General features: G+C 40.2%; 2 protein-coding genes across 4 annotated transcripts in view; both read left to right on the forward strand.

The window, feature by feature from the left end:
- The window catches only part of LOC136884222 (UDP-glucosyltransferase 2), a 104,923-nt gene that overhangs the window by 75,092 nt on the left and 14,931 nt on the right, over positions 1-14,900 (forward strand). For all 3 annotated transcript variants that reach the window (XM_067156279.2, XM_067156280.2, XM_067156281.2), the window contains exons 3-4: positions 2,019-2,605; positions 9,833-10,055. In XM_067156279.2, the coding sequence (XP_067012380.2) occupies positions 2,019-2,605; positions 9,833-10,055 (810 nt within the window). The remainder of the gene's footprint in view (positions 1-2,018; positions 2,606-9,832; positions 10,056-14,900) is intronic.
- On the forward strand, positions 5,686-9,804 carry LOC137502841 (craniofacial development protein 2-like). The gene is made up of 2 exons (XM_068229955.1): positions 5,686-5,768; positions 5,851-9,804. The coding sequence occupies exon 2, from the start codon at positions 6,238-6,240 to the stop codon at positions 7,378-7,380; it is 1,143 nt and encodes a 380-aa protein (XP_068086056.1). The 5' UTR covers positions 5,686-5,768; positions 5,851-6,237; the 3' UTR covers positions 7,381-9,804.

Raw genomic sequence — 14,900 nt, forward strand, 5'->3', positions numbered from 1 at the left:
CTCACTGCACACTGTTTGTATTTTCAAAAATAACTTTCATTCGAAGCACAGTTTATCATGGCTCACTTTCACAGCAAAGAAATAAATAAATAGCTCTCTCTCTCGTAATATCTCATAATGTTCCTTCTCACTATCACAGTTCTACATGTATTCATGTCTGAGTCCTACACTTCACAATATCACTGAATTATGAAGTTCATTATACAGTCTATCCCACGGGTTGTTTCAGATGGTACAGTCTGTTATGATGATAAGTGAACAGTCTTTCAGCACAAATTAAAGTGTTCTAGGCTCTGATAATACTCAAAATAGTCAATGTGTTGCGACCTACACTCACGCTATTCTAAGTAGAAATAGTCCAAGACCATTACAATGTAAAGTAGCCGTGCTAACTTCAAGTTTGTTATGGTTATTCACACGAAAATTAAGATATTTATCAAGTTCAAATATTGGTGAAATATTACAAGCCTTATGACTTTGATGTTATACACACGTTAATTTCCTAAGTTTGAACATCTGGCGAATTGCAAGTCCAACAATTTATAAGTTACTCACTGGTATTCACAGAAACTAAGTGTCAACTTGCCGTCGAAATTATCTACGTATTACGATGTCCAGCAGTATGAATACTGAGTTCGACTCGTCGCGTGCAGCATGACATGCGAGCCAGCTGTGTAGAATGCGAACTGAATTGCTGCGGTGTGGTCTGCTGCTTATATTCCGTACGACCCAAGGCTGCTTGCCACGTCACTGGGGAAGTGTGATTCCTTTCTCGCCTATATCTCTTGAATGCCGTAATGGATTTTATTGAAATTGACATATATTTACGTTCAGAACATGAGCTACACGGTAATGTATGTCTCATTTCTGTAACTTTATCGGCTAAAAAGTTAGAAATTTCCCTTCCAGTACATTCGAGAGATAGGCGTGCAACATGTGGCAATGACGTCACCCGCAGGTGCATTGCTCATGACGTGCCCAGCTCGTCACAAGGAACTTAGTATTGCGCTCGCACAAGATGTCGGGCATACGAACACATATTATCGCCGTCCCTTTTCCATATGTTCTGGCAATTATAAAACAATGTACAGGGCTGGAACAGTTCCTGGTACAGTAGAGTCTGAAGACTGTGCAGAATGTCCTACATTTCACCTCCCCCAAAAAAGAAACGATTATATATATTAGACTTTAAGGAAAACTGCTGAAATCCTTGCTTCAGAACGCACGCCGACACAATCACATGTTTAGGTAAATTCTGTCATTACCCGCTAGTGCTGGATCTTCTTCAAGCCAGCTGTGGCCTGCCTCCTGGCCCCCTCTTACCTCCTTCATGCCACACTCTCAATTACTGGAGCAAATCAGACAAGATGGCCCTAAAGTGTTCTCCTTAAATAGTTCTGCAGGGGAAGGTTCGAGACTATATTACAATCCAGAGCACTGATAGGATAAATTTTTATAGACTCCCCTGGAATTTGATTGGCTAGAGAACTTAGTTACAGGCATGTGATAGGGAGATTACTTTAGAGAAGCCAGGTGAAGTATAGGCAACCAGAAAGAAGGTTTATCACCTACAACAAATTAAACTACTTCTTAAATTTGGGCTTAGCTCACTAGAGATAGATGCTAGAGTCGTCTCACCATTGGAGAAGGAAGTTTTAGAGAATCCTAAAAGTTCTTGTCACTGTCATAGATGGCGTGCAGTTTAAAGCTTGATTTGATTAAAAACACAATATCATTGTTGTAAAGGTGAAGTCTTTGGTTGAGAATCTCACAAGGGTATGTGGGAATTGTCCTCGTGCTTTGAGTTTCCTTTTACTGCCTCCCCTTCCCACATTGACGTATCAGCGTGTTCATCCTATTCAAGTTCCTGCCTCTCACCAATATGTTAAACAGAATTTCTTTTTGATACTGTGCGCTATTGTAGGCAAAGTTTACTGTAAGAATGATCAACCCCCACATATGATGTACAGAGAGAAACATACTTAAAACTTAAATGGGAATGCTGTTCCCTGTTTCAGATATGCCAAATATGTTCAAGTTCCGTGAACATAATTCTACTCACAGCATGCTTACAATGATCTGGGACATGGGCCTCAAGTGGTGCGAACGAGAACTCAAACATCCCAACGTACAGAAGTTCATCGAAGACAAAGAGTCGCAGTTTGACCTCATCATCTTGGAAGTATTTCTTAGCGAGTGTTTCTATGGGTTTGTACACAAGTACAAAGCCCCTCTCATTCATATAAGTTCAAACACCATCAGTGTTATGATGGGAGATGGAGTCGGAAACCCGCACACGTCGTCATACATTCCAGAGCTCGTGATGGGATACAATCCTAAAATGTCATTCCTACAGAGATTTTCGAATTTTGGTGTGTCATTTTTTGGTTACTTGTTTCGAGAGTTCTACTTTCTTCCAAAACAGCAGGAACTGGTAAAGAAATATTTCAAGGATCCATCGATACCGCCAATACAGGAAATGGAAAAGAACGCTTCTCTCCTGCTGCTGAACACGCACTTCAGTCTCGGCTTCCCTCGGCCTTTCACCCCTAACACCATCGAAGTGGGAGGGATGCACATCAAACCTGGAAAGAAACTACCTGAGGTGAGTAACAATATTCGTTCAGGATATCCAACACGCATATATATATATTTTTTTAGGGGCAGAGAAGAAATTTGTTGAGTTTCAGATTTTTACCTTTTATGATGCTTTCATACTCTCATTTATTGGGAGAAAATAGTTTTATTAACTGAAGAAGATATCCATAGGCTAAAAGTGACAGGTTAAATGGCCCTCAGATCTTGGTGGCATGTCCCTATTTCTTCCTTAACACTATTAACATATTGTTCAATTAAAATAAAGACATAAATGTGCCAGCTGGATTAAAGCCACTTATATATATTTAACAAAGCCAAGCTTTCCACCAAATTGCCCTCAACAGAGTCCGTACTAACAACGGGAGATGTGGATCAATGATGTTTAAATGGGGTATGAGACCTTCTCCAGCCTGTGACTGTGGTGCAGTTAAGCAGACTATTGACCATATTGTCACCGAATGCATTGGAAAGGCATTTGCTGGATCCAGCTAGCATTTTGTGGTGGCTTCTTTTGAGGTCATACAATGGCTAGAGAATTTAGATCTAACTCTTTGAACCCTTTTGCTTGCATGATTGTTTTCAATGTTATAATGTGTATATCTTGTAATTATGTATATAATAGTTTGTGCTTACTGTTCATGTATATGTAATCTTTGTATTGTTTTGTGTATGTTACCATACGCTAATAATAATAGGGCGTGTGAAGGTCTGCCTCCGACAGTGAGCAAAGAAATTCTTCGAAGGAACATGGAAGTCACAACTGTACTATCCATAGCCTCCCCCGTAACTGGACTCTGGGAATGTCGCGCTGTGCTGTGGTGGTTGGGAGGGAAGTTGCCGATTCACCACCCTCTGTCGACAGTTTCTTGAGTGCGTCACACTGGGCGATGGTGGTGTTACAGTTCTCCATGTATATGATAACTTGAAGCCGTCTTCCCTGTTGATGTTATTTGGGCGCAGCTCTATCTCTAGTGCTTCCCTTACAAGTTGAGCATAGAAGTCTTTTACAGACGTGATGACCTTCGCCTGGTCAGGGAGGATTTCATGGTCTGTACTGTAGAAGCGTTCTGTTGTGGCAGAGTGGCTTATAGCAATTTCTGTTGACTTCTATGCTCGACTTGTAAGGGAAGCCACAGAGATAGAGCTGCGCCCAGATAACATCAACAGGGAAGATGGCTTCAAGTTATCAAATACATGGAGACCTGTACTCCAGAAATACATGCATAGCATCATGGTAAAGTGCAATGGATTCAAGAAACTGCCGAAAGAGGGCGGTGAATTAGTAACTTCCCTCCCAAGCACCAAAGCACAGCACAGCGCGACAATCCCTAAGACCAGTTAGACGGAGAGGTCGTGGATAGTACATGCCCTGATCAAGGCCAATGTAATTTGGCGGAAAGCTCGGCTTTGTTAAATATATACAAGTGGCTCTAATCCAATTAGCATATTTATTTCCTTATTTTAATACAATGAGCCACAAAAACCTACGTTCATTAATATTGTTCAGTTCTCTAAAACTCCAATATTTTAATAGTGTTATGGATGCCTAAATAATGTTAATGAGGTATGATTAAGAATTAAGTATTGTATAGATGTAACAAGTCCAAAGTATTTTTATGTTCTGCACTGCTGAAGAAGAGAGCATTTGGAGCTCTGGAAACATGTGCAGATGGCGGTAAAATAAACTGACTGGGTGGAATAAAGTGCTATGCATTGAATGTAAGATCAAGTTGAAGTCAGGATGGATGTAATTAATTCTAATAAACTTTTTTTAACTTCAATTCACTTTCACTGTCACTTTTTATTAGATACAAACATTTTTATAAGAATTAGAAAGATGTTTTTGAAGACTTCCATCTGGAGTATGGAGCAAAACATGGATGATAAGTAGCTCAGAAAGAAAGAGAATAGAAGTGTTTGAAATGTAGTGCTACAGAAGAATACTGAAGGTGAAATGGATAGATCAAATCACAAATGAAGAGATAATGAATCGAATTGGTGAGAGGAGATCGACTTGGCAAAATTTGACAAGAAGAAGAGATAGAATGATAGAACACATATTAAGATTCCCAGGACTTGTTTCACTGGTTTTTGAAGCAACTGCCGGCAGTAAGAACAGTAGGGGTAGACCAAGATATGAATATGACAAGTGGTTTAGAGTAAATGTAGGGTGTAATAGTTACGTAGAAATGAAAAAGTTAAACACAGGATAGGGTGGCATGGATAGCTGCATCAAACCAGTCTAGAGACTGATGAGCCAAACACATGTATCACTATGTACTTTCAGATCTAAGAGTTGCAGAAGGATAAGCACAGCATCTTCTATTACATTTTGAAACAAATCAGAAATTAATTTGATTAAAATTTTGTTCTTCGACGAGTACCAACACTGTTTATTATTGACCAAAAATACGGCTTCCGGTCTAGTATGTCAGTACTGCATGGTGCTAATCGAAGGATAGCTTGCAGTGGTGACGCTATCCGGCCAATGTCTTGGGAAAGTGCGGTATTCACCACACTGGTATTTTTTATGATTGAATTTCGTGAATTTTATTGTTCAATATTTTCTGTGTAGAAATACTGAGGTATTGAAAACTAAACTTTATATTATTGACAGTCAAAGGCCTACACCTGATAAAACTAACTTGAAATGTATAATAAGAGATAATTTTAAATTATAAATTAGTCTTTCTGGACTGGTTGAAAAATTTTACACATTACAAATAAAGACTTGTAGCATTTTATAAATAATTCATAAAAGCAAGGAACCCATTTCATAATTAAGTAGAATTGCAAACAGAAAACTATATTAAATACTAGCTGGTGTATCCATGCTTCGCTACAGAATTCTGGATGAAGTTGTGTACACGTTGTGAATAAGATTTTATTAAATTGCATAACAAAGGCATGTAAAAATTTTGACTTTAGGCACCTTCTCCTAAACTACCATTTTATTCAATGTTAATAAAGTTATGTATAGCCTATACTGTAGTGCTTTATTGTGCGACTTTTCATATCGATTTTCATTGAATTCTGTTCGCTCTTTTTCTCAAAAGTTGCTTTGTTGGTTGTTTATTTTAAAGGAATCTGACGGTTAAAGTGGCTCACATGGTCGGACGGGATTAAGAGGAGAAATTTCGATTTATATGAAAGGTCTCTGAACTATAACAGTAAGTTAATTGACAATTATTGGAATAAATAAGATATTTGAATTACAGATTAGAAATTTAAATATAATGTTTTCTTTTTTAGGTGTACATAAGGACTTATGGAAAGGAGAAATTTCAAGAACAGAGCAGGAAGTTCTTTAAATTTTAGCACATAGTGACTAACTTAATAGGTTTTATTCACTGTATGATTTGAAAATTATTCTGTTTTTAAAGTTTTTACTAAATGACATAGTAAGTGTAAGTAAACAGTTTGCACACAAAGAAATATTTTAACGATTTCAAGAGATATGTATAATACACTTTAGGCAAGCCTCGGACCTATGGAAGTAATGGAGTCCCACTCCCATTTGACAGGCGAGGGACTCCTTGGAAACAACTTGGCGAACGAAATGGAATTCGATGGGGAGCTATCAATATTAATGGGGCTTATGGAAGAAAGAAGGTAGAACTGGCTGAGTCAGCAAAGAGGATGCATCTGGATGTGCTAGGAGTAAGTGATATTCGGGTAAGGGGAGATAATGAGGAAGAGATAGGAGATTATAAAGTGTACTTGACGGGTGTTAGAAAGGGAAGGGCAGAGTCTGGGGTAGGGCTCTTTATGAGGAATACCATTGCACGCAAGATAGTTTCTGTTAGGCACATAAATGAGCGAATGATGTGGGTAGATTTGTCAGTGGGAGGAATTAGGACAAGAATTGTGTCCGTGTATTCACCATGTGAGGGTGCAGATGAGGATGAAGTTGACAAGTTTTATGAAGCATTGAGTGACATCGTGGTTATGGTCAACAGGAAGGATAGAATAGTGCTAATGAGCGATTTCAATGCAAGAGTTGGGAATAGAACTGAAGGATACGAAAGGGTGATTGGTAAATGTGGGGAAGATATGGAAGCTAATGGGAATGGAAAGCGTTTGCTGGACTTCTGTGCTAGTATGGGTTTAGCTGTTACGAATACATTCTTCAAGCATAAGGCTATTCACCGCTACACATGGGAGGCTAGGGGTACCAGATCCATAATAGACTATATCTTAACAGACTTTGAATTCAGGAGATCTGTTAGGAATGTACGAGTTTTTCGTGGATTTTTCGATGATACAGACCACTATCTGATCTGTAGTGAACTAAGTATCTCTAGGCCTAGGGTAGAGAAAGTGAAATCTGTCTGCAAACGAATAAGGGTAGAAAGTCTCCAGGATGAGGAAATTAGACAGAAGTACATGGATATGATTAGTGAGAAGTTTCGAACAGTAGACAGTAAGCAGGTTCAGGATATAGAAAGTGAATGGGTGGCATACAGGGATGCTGTAATACAAACAGCAAGGGAATGCCTAGGAACAACTGTGTGTAAAGATGGGAAAAGGCGAACATCTTGGTGGAATGATGAAGTGAGAGCAGCCTGTAAACGTAAAAAGAAGGCTTATCAGAAATGGCTCCAAACAAGGGCCAAGGCAGACAGGGATTGGTACATAGATGAAAGAAACAGAGCGAAACAAATAGTTGTTGAATCCAAAAAGAAGTCCTGGGAAGATTTTGGTAATAACCTGGAAAGGCTAGGTCAAGCAGCAGGGAAACCTTTCTGGACAGTAATGAAGAATCTTAGGAAGGGAGGGTAAAAGGAAATGAACAGCGTTTTGAGTAATTCAGGTGAACTCATAATAGATCCCAGGGAATCACTGGAGAGGTGGAGGGAATATTTTGAACATCTTCTCAATGTAAAAGGAAATCATCATGGTGGTGTTGCAAACAGCCAAGCTCATGGGGAGGAGGAAAATGATGTTGGTGAAATTATGCTTGAGGAAGTGGAAAGGATAGTAAATAAACTCCATTGTCATAAGGCAGCAGGAATAGATGAAATTAGACCTGAAATGGTGAAGTACAGTGGGAAGGCAGGTATGAAATGTCTTCATAGAGTAGTAAAATTATCGTGGAGTGTTGGTAAGGTACCTTCAGATTGGACAAAAGCAGTAATTGCACCTATCTATAAACAAGGGAACAGGAAGGATTGCAACAACTATCGAGGTATCTCATTGATTAGTATACCAGGCAAAGTATTCACTGGCATCCTGGAAGGGAGGGTGCGATCAGTCGTTGAGAGGAAGTTGGATGAAAACCAGTGTGGTTTCAGACCACAGAGAGGCTGTCAGGATCAGATTTTCAGTATGCGCCAGGTAATTGAAAAATGCTACGAGAGGAATAGGCAGTTGTGTTTATGTTTCGTAGATCTAGAGAAAGCATATGACAGGGTACCGAGGGAAAAGATGTTTGCCATACTGGGGGACTATGGAATTAAAGGTAGATTATTAAAATCAATCAAAGGCATTTATGTTGACAATTGGGCTTCAGTAAGAATTGATGGTAGAATGAGTTCTTGGTTCAGGGTACTTACAGGAATTGGACAAGGCTGTAATCTTTCACCTTTGCTGTTCGTAGTTTACATGGATCATCTGCTGAAAGGTATAAAATGGCAGGGAGGGATTCAGTTACGTGGAAATGTAGTAAGCAGTTTGGCCTATGCTGACGACTTGGTCTTAATGACAGACTGTGCCGAAAGCCTGCAGTCTAATATCTTGGAACTTGAAAATGGTACAATGAGTATGGTATAAAAATTAGCCTCTCGAAGACTAAATTGATGTCAGTAGGTAAGAAATTCAACAGAATCGAATGTCGGATTGGTGATACAAAGCTAGAACAGATCGATAATTTCAAGTATTTAGGTTGTGTGTTTTCCCAGGATGGTAATATAGTAAGTGAGATTGAATCAAGGTGTAGTAAAGCTAATGCAGTGAGCTCGCAGTTGCGATCAACAGTATTCTGTAAAAAGGAAGTCAGCTCCCAGATGAAACTATCTTTACATCGGTCTGTTTTCAGACCAACTTTGCTTTACGGGAGCGAAAGCTGGGTGGACTCAGGATATCTTATTAATAAGTTAGAAGTAACAGACATGAAAGTAGCAAGAATGATTGCTGGTACAAACAGGTGGGAACAATGGCAGGAGGGTACTCGGAATGAGGAGATAAAGGCTAATTTAGGAATGAACTCGATGGATGAAGCTGTACACATAAACTGGCTTCGGTGGTGGGGTCAGGTGAGGCGAATGGAGGAGGATAGGTTGCCTAGGAGAATAATGGACTCTGTTATGGAGGTTAAGAGAAGTAGAGGGAGACCAAGACGACGATGGTTAGACTCGGTTTCTAACAATTTAAAGATAAGAGGTATAGAACTAAATGAAGCCACAACACTAGTTGCAAATCGAGGATTGTGGGGACGTTTAGTAAATTCTCAGAGGCTTGCAGACTGAACGTTGAAAGGCATAACAGTCTATAATGATAATGTATGTATGTATGTATGTATGTATGTATGTATGTATAATTTGTTTTGTTGATGACTGTATTGTACAAATGTGTCAAATCCAAGGATTTAGTCTGATGTTTTGGCACCGCTGAAGAAGAGAGTAGTAGCTCGTACGGTAGATAATTATACTAAAATGTAAAGTATTGACAAAGCGGAAAAGTGGTTCATAGAAACATTTTCTCATGGCTCGGCATTGATATGGACTTAGGCAACAAAAATTGAAATTCTTGAATATCTCTGTTGCCTCGGCGGGTAAAAATGTATAAGACATAAATTGTCAGAAATTTAATTCTGTACCATTTTAGTTATGTAGTATTGATCGATAACACAACTAATAACATAGACTTTTGTGCATGGAATTTTAGTCTTTCCCCTAAACTACAATTTCATTCAGCGTACGTATGTACATATATACAGATAGAGATCATGGAAAATTAAAAAGTGCATTTCCTTGTTACTGAGGACATGACCGATATAGAAATACCATTCTGTTTAAATTCTAAGCAATGTACAGACAAAACTCTTATATAGTTTATACAAATTGTATAATCAAACAAAAACTTCTATAACAACAAAGCCATGGGCAGGATTTGCTCCCTAATTGAGGTTCCTTGATTAACCACTGCCACCACTATTGAACATACCTTTTGTCAGAAGCTACGCTCTGTGCCAGTATGATATAACAGTATTATGTTTTTATTTGTTTATTCACAGGACATTCAGAAGTACATGGATGGAGCAAAACACGGAGTGGTGTACTTCAGTCTTGGCTCCAATGTGAAGAGCAAGGACATGCCTATAGCTATGAGACAGGCTTTCCTGAACACGTTTGCAAAACTGAAACAGAAGGTCTTGTGGAAATGGGAAGATGACACTCTTCCAGGAGTACCTGACAACGTGCGCATAGGCAAATGGATGCCTCAAAATGATATTCTAGGTGAGTGGCATTTCCTTCGGTACGTGTCCCCTGAATGCTTCTATTGTGAACATCATAGGGGTAAATGACGTATATGATATTCATGACACCAGTACCATTACAAACTTCATTTCAACTCACAGTTCATAAAATACAGCTACAGTGACTCTTGTAGCTAGTAACTTCAGAATAAGCCACAAGACACACTTCCACATCATTCAACCACATGGAAGAACAACTGAATTTGTCCATGCGTTGAGCTTTTTAAGGGCAAATGATGAATGTGATATTCGTGAGAGTGACTTCATTCCAAACTTCGTCTCACCTTGCCATCATACAATGTGTATCAGAACTATACTGACAGAAAAATCAGGGATGCTCTTCATGTTATGTTAAGAATGATGCTGCGATTGGATTGGCAGAGAAAATTTTTCTTTTCGAGAAAATGAGATTACTTTGTTACTTCTGGATGTGTGATTTGAATTGACGAACTTGCCATATTTGCTATGCCAGAGAGCCATCCGCTCCCTGTTGCTGTGCGTCAGAGGAGGGAGGGGAAGTGGGGGACAGAGATACTGCTCGGTGCAGATGCACAATTTCTCTTTCGTTTCGCATAGTGGCTTCCTAGCCGCAGTAGGCAATGTACAATTTGTTCTGCACAAATTGACGACTAAGTTAACACCGTAGAAAGAGAAGATGAACTTTTACCGAGAATACAGACAGCTTTCCAGGTGGTTCGTGACACACCACACATCGTGAGCAGAGTCCGAAGGTCATTACTACACCGTTGTGAACTGTGTATTGAAGTAAGAAGGGGGCATATTGAACATCTACTGTAATCAAACCACTGGGCATATTATTTCCTGGCGAGTGAAGGAATATGCAACCATGGGGCAGCAGCGTTGCATCTTCAAGCACGTTAAATAATAAAGAATGTTACTGCAACCAACCGACGGGAGGAGAAACAATCTGCTGCATTCCTTGACTGACAGGTGTGTTCTTGTACTGTATGTGCAGATGTTGCCTGTAAGAGACAAGAACAATCCTGTCCGAATCGAATGAGGAAACTTATGAATACGCGCGGAACATTATTTCTGTCTCCATTACACACCCCACTTCCCCTCCCTCCCCTTCTCTTCCCCGAAGTACAGTAGCGACTTGTGCTCTGGCGCAGCAAATACGGAGAGTTCATCAATTTGATTCGCGTGCTCGGTAGTAAGAAAGTAATCTAATTTTCTTGAAAAGAAAAATTTTCTCCACCAATCCGATTGCACCATCCTTCTTAACATAACACGAAGAGCATCCCTGATATTTTATTTTTTCGGTGTAGTTCTGGTACACCCTGTAGAATGTACCAAAACAATGATTAGAGTCCTGCATGAATGAGTAAATAAGCACAGAATAGGAGACAAGGCAAACATGGCTTAACAGGGTAGGCTGCCCACACCAGTGGTTGTGGCCGAACATAAATGCTATGACGGAATTCTGGGTAATACTTGACACCAGTGAAATTAAACTTGTCTTTTTCTGCACACGACTACAGCCAGTACAGGCTTCTCATTCACGCTGTGTCTGATAGGAACCGTGTGGCATGAGGAAGAAAGTGTAGTAAGATGGAAGTGTACATGTTGAAGAAATGGCAGGGACTAAAAAGCAACAACTGGACTAACTTTTTAATGGAACAATCAAATATTCCACTTTTATACTACTAAAAAATTATGTTTAATTAGGGTAACATTAACATGTTTTGTCCTTCTTTTAGGACATGATCAGCTGAAAATTCTTACAAGATAAGTAAAATAGACAAGGTGAGCAAATTGATACACATTAAAATACGTTTTGGGATGCCAGAAATGTCCAAGTTAAAATTCGTGATATAATATGAAGAATATTTTTAAAATGTTGGAGCCCAATTGCTTTTTCATTCTGTTGAATTGAGGAAGATAAAAAAATTATTGAATAGACACAATAGTTCCATTAAAAGTTATGGTCGACGGTCGAGTTATTGTTGTGTTGACGTGATGATTGTGTGATGTATTGTTAATAATTCTTAGTTTGAAAAAACTATGCCTCCGCTCCCTCTTGGCAGTCAGTCTGGTGTTGGTGTCCATACCGAGTGCACATAATTTACGAGCAACATGGGGACATTCTCTTCAAACTGAATTAAACAATAGATCATTATATCTGATGGAAATTTGATCTACAAATTATGCATTGATGAATAGTTATATGAGTAACAGTTTATACACTATGTGATCAAAAGTACCAGACACCCCCAAAAACATATGTTTTTCATCTTAGGTGCATTGTATTGCCACCTACTGCCAGGTACTCCCTAGCAGCGATCTCAGTAGTCATTAGAGATCGTGAGAGGGCAGAATGGGGCGCTCCGCGGAACTCACGGACTTTGAACGTGGTCAGGTGATTGGGTGTCACTTGTGTCAGAAATCTGTACGCAAGATTTCCACATTCCTAAACATCCCTAGGTCCACTGTTTCTGATGTGATAGTGAAGTGGAAATATGAAGGGACATGTACAGCACGAAAGAGTACAGGCCGACCTCGTCTGTTGACTGAAAGAGACCGCCGACAGTTGAAGAGTAAAGTGTAATAGGCAGGCATCTATCCAGACCATCACACAGGAATTCCAAACTGCATCAGGATCCACTCCAAGTACTATGAAAGTTTGGCGAGAGGTGAGACAACTTGGATTTCATGATCGAGCGGCTGCCCATGAGCCACACATCACGCAAGTCAATGCCAAACGACGCCTCGCTTGGTGTAAGGAGCGTAAACATTGGACTATTGAACAGTGGAAAAACGTTGTGTGGAGTGACGAAGCATGGTACACAGTGCGGCGATCCGATGGTAGGGTGTGGGTATGGCGAATGCCCGGTGAACGTCATCTGCTAGCTTGTGTAGTGCCAACAGTAAAATTCAGAGGCGGTGGTGTTATGGTGTGGTCGTGCTTTTCATGGAGGGGGCTTGCACCCCTTGTTGTTTTGTGTGGCATTATCACAGCACAGGCCTACATTGATGTTTTAAGCACCTTCTTGCTTCCCACTGTTGAAGAGCACGTCGGGGATGGCGACTGCATCATTCAACACAATCGAGCACATGTTCATAATGCACGGCCTGTGACGGAGTGGTTACACGACAATAACATCCTTGTAATGGACTGGCCTGCACAGAGTCCCGACCTGAAACCTATAGAACACCTTGGGGATGTTTTGGAACGCCGACTTCGTGCCAGGCCTCACTGACCGACATCGCTACCTCTCCTCATTCAACACTCCGTGATGAATGGGCTGCCATTCCCCAAGCAACCTTCCAGCACCTAACTGAACGTATGCCTGCAAGAATGGAAGCTGTCATCAAGGCTAAGGGTGGGCCAACACCATATTGAATTCCAGGATTACCGATGGAGGGCGCCACGAACTTGTACGTCATGTTCAGCAAGGTGTCCGCATACTTTTAATCACATAGTGTATATAGCTTGAAGGGGACCTTCACAACTATTCAGACAATGAAAATCAGCTCCAAGATCGACTCAAAAATACTTGGTTATTATTAGGACATTGACATAATCCAACACCAGTTACAACAGTTTTAATGTGTTGTTATAGTTTCAGTTTTAAATGTGTATTCTGACATTTCTTCACTGTTTTGGATGTATATGTATACATGTGTTTCCAGTTTGATCGTGGATGAAGATGACCTAATGTACCAAAGTCGAATCTAGTACCAGTTATATAAGATACTATATTAATCTACCCCCTGTGGGTGGGGGACGCAGATGAAGAATACACCCACGGTATATCCTGCCTGTCATAAGAGGCGACTAAAAGGGGCAACCAAGGGATGATTGTATTAGAACTATGAAACTATTTGTGATTAGTATCATCATGCGGGGACACCATGGGTCGCCTTTACTTGCGAGTAGTACCACTATGTTAGGTACACAATACGTTTGTGATTAGCAGCAGCAGAGAGTGGTTCACTGTGCATTTCCAGTAACTGTAATTAGTACCACTGTGAGAAACACCATAGCTCTGCTTTACTTGTGCGATGTACAATAATTGCGAATTGTACCATAATGTGTGGAACTTCGTGAGTCTACGCTACTTTTGATTAGTACCGCAACATGAGAAATACCATGGTTCAACTTTACTAGTGATAAGTACCATTATGAGGGGCCGTTGACCTGGAATTTGAACCCGTTTAGACAACAAGCATCATCGATTCAGGATTGTGCTTTGGAAGCAGTCCCTTGATCAGTAATACTATTGTTTATGGTAGTTTCTGGGTCGGATCCACTGATTGTTTTAAATCCATATCCATCCATTCATTCTTCATCACATTTTTTATTCTGATCAGTGGATGGTTTTGAACTTTTAAACTGTCATTACATTTCGTACCATTTGGAGCTGATGACCTAGGTGTTAGGCCTCTTTAAACAATAAGCATCATCATTACTACTATATTAATCTAATGGTATTGAATAGGTGGACCTTTCTCTACCCTTTGATCAATTGTCAACACACCGGGCGAGTTGGCCGTGCGGTCAGGAGCACGCAGCTGAGAGCTCGCATCCGGGAGATAGTGGGTTCGAAGCCCACTGTTGGCAGCCCTGAAGATGGTTTTCCATGGTTTCCCATTTTCACACCAAGCAAATGCTGGGGCTGTACCTTAATTAAGGCCACAGCCGCTTCCTTCCCATTCCTAGGCCTTTCCTCTCCCATCGTCACCGTAAGACCTATCTGTGTTGGTGCGACGTAAAGCAAAAAAAAAAAAAAATGACAACACGGACCATAATGAAATTCTTTACTTATGTCCTCCAAGCATATCGGTGCAGGCTCCCCAGAAT

This window comes from Anabrus simplex, chromosome 12 (genome assembly GCF_040414725.1).
Source record: "Anabrus simplex isolate iqAnaSimp1 chromosome 12, ASM4041472v1, whole genome shotgun sequence".
NCBI lineage: Eukaryota > Metazoa > Arthropoda > Insecta > Orthoptera > Tettigoniidae > Anabrus > Anabrus simplex.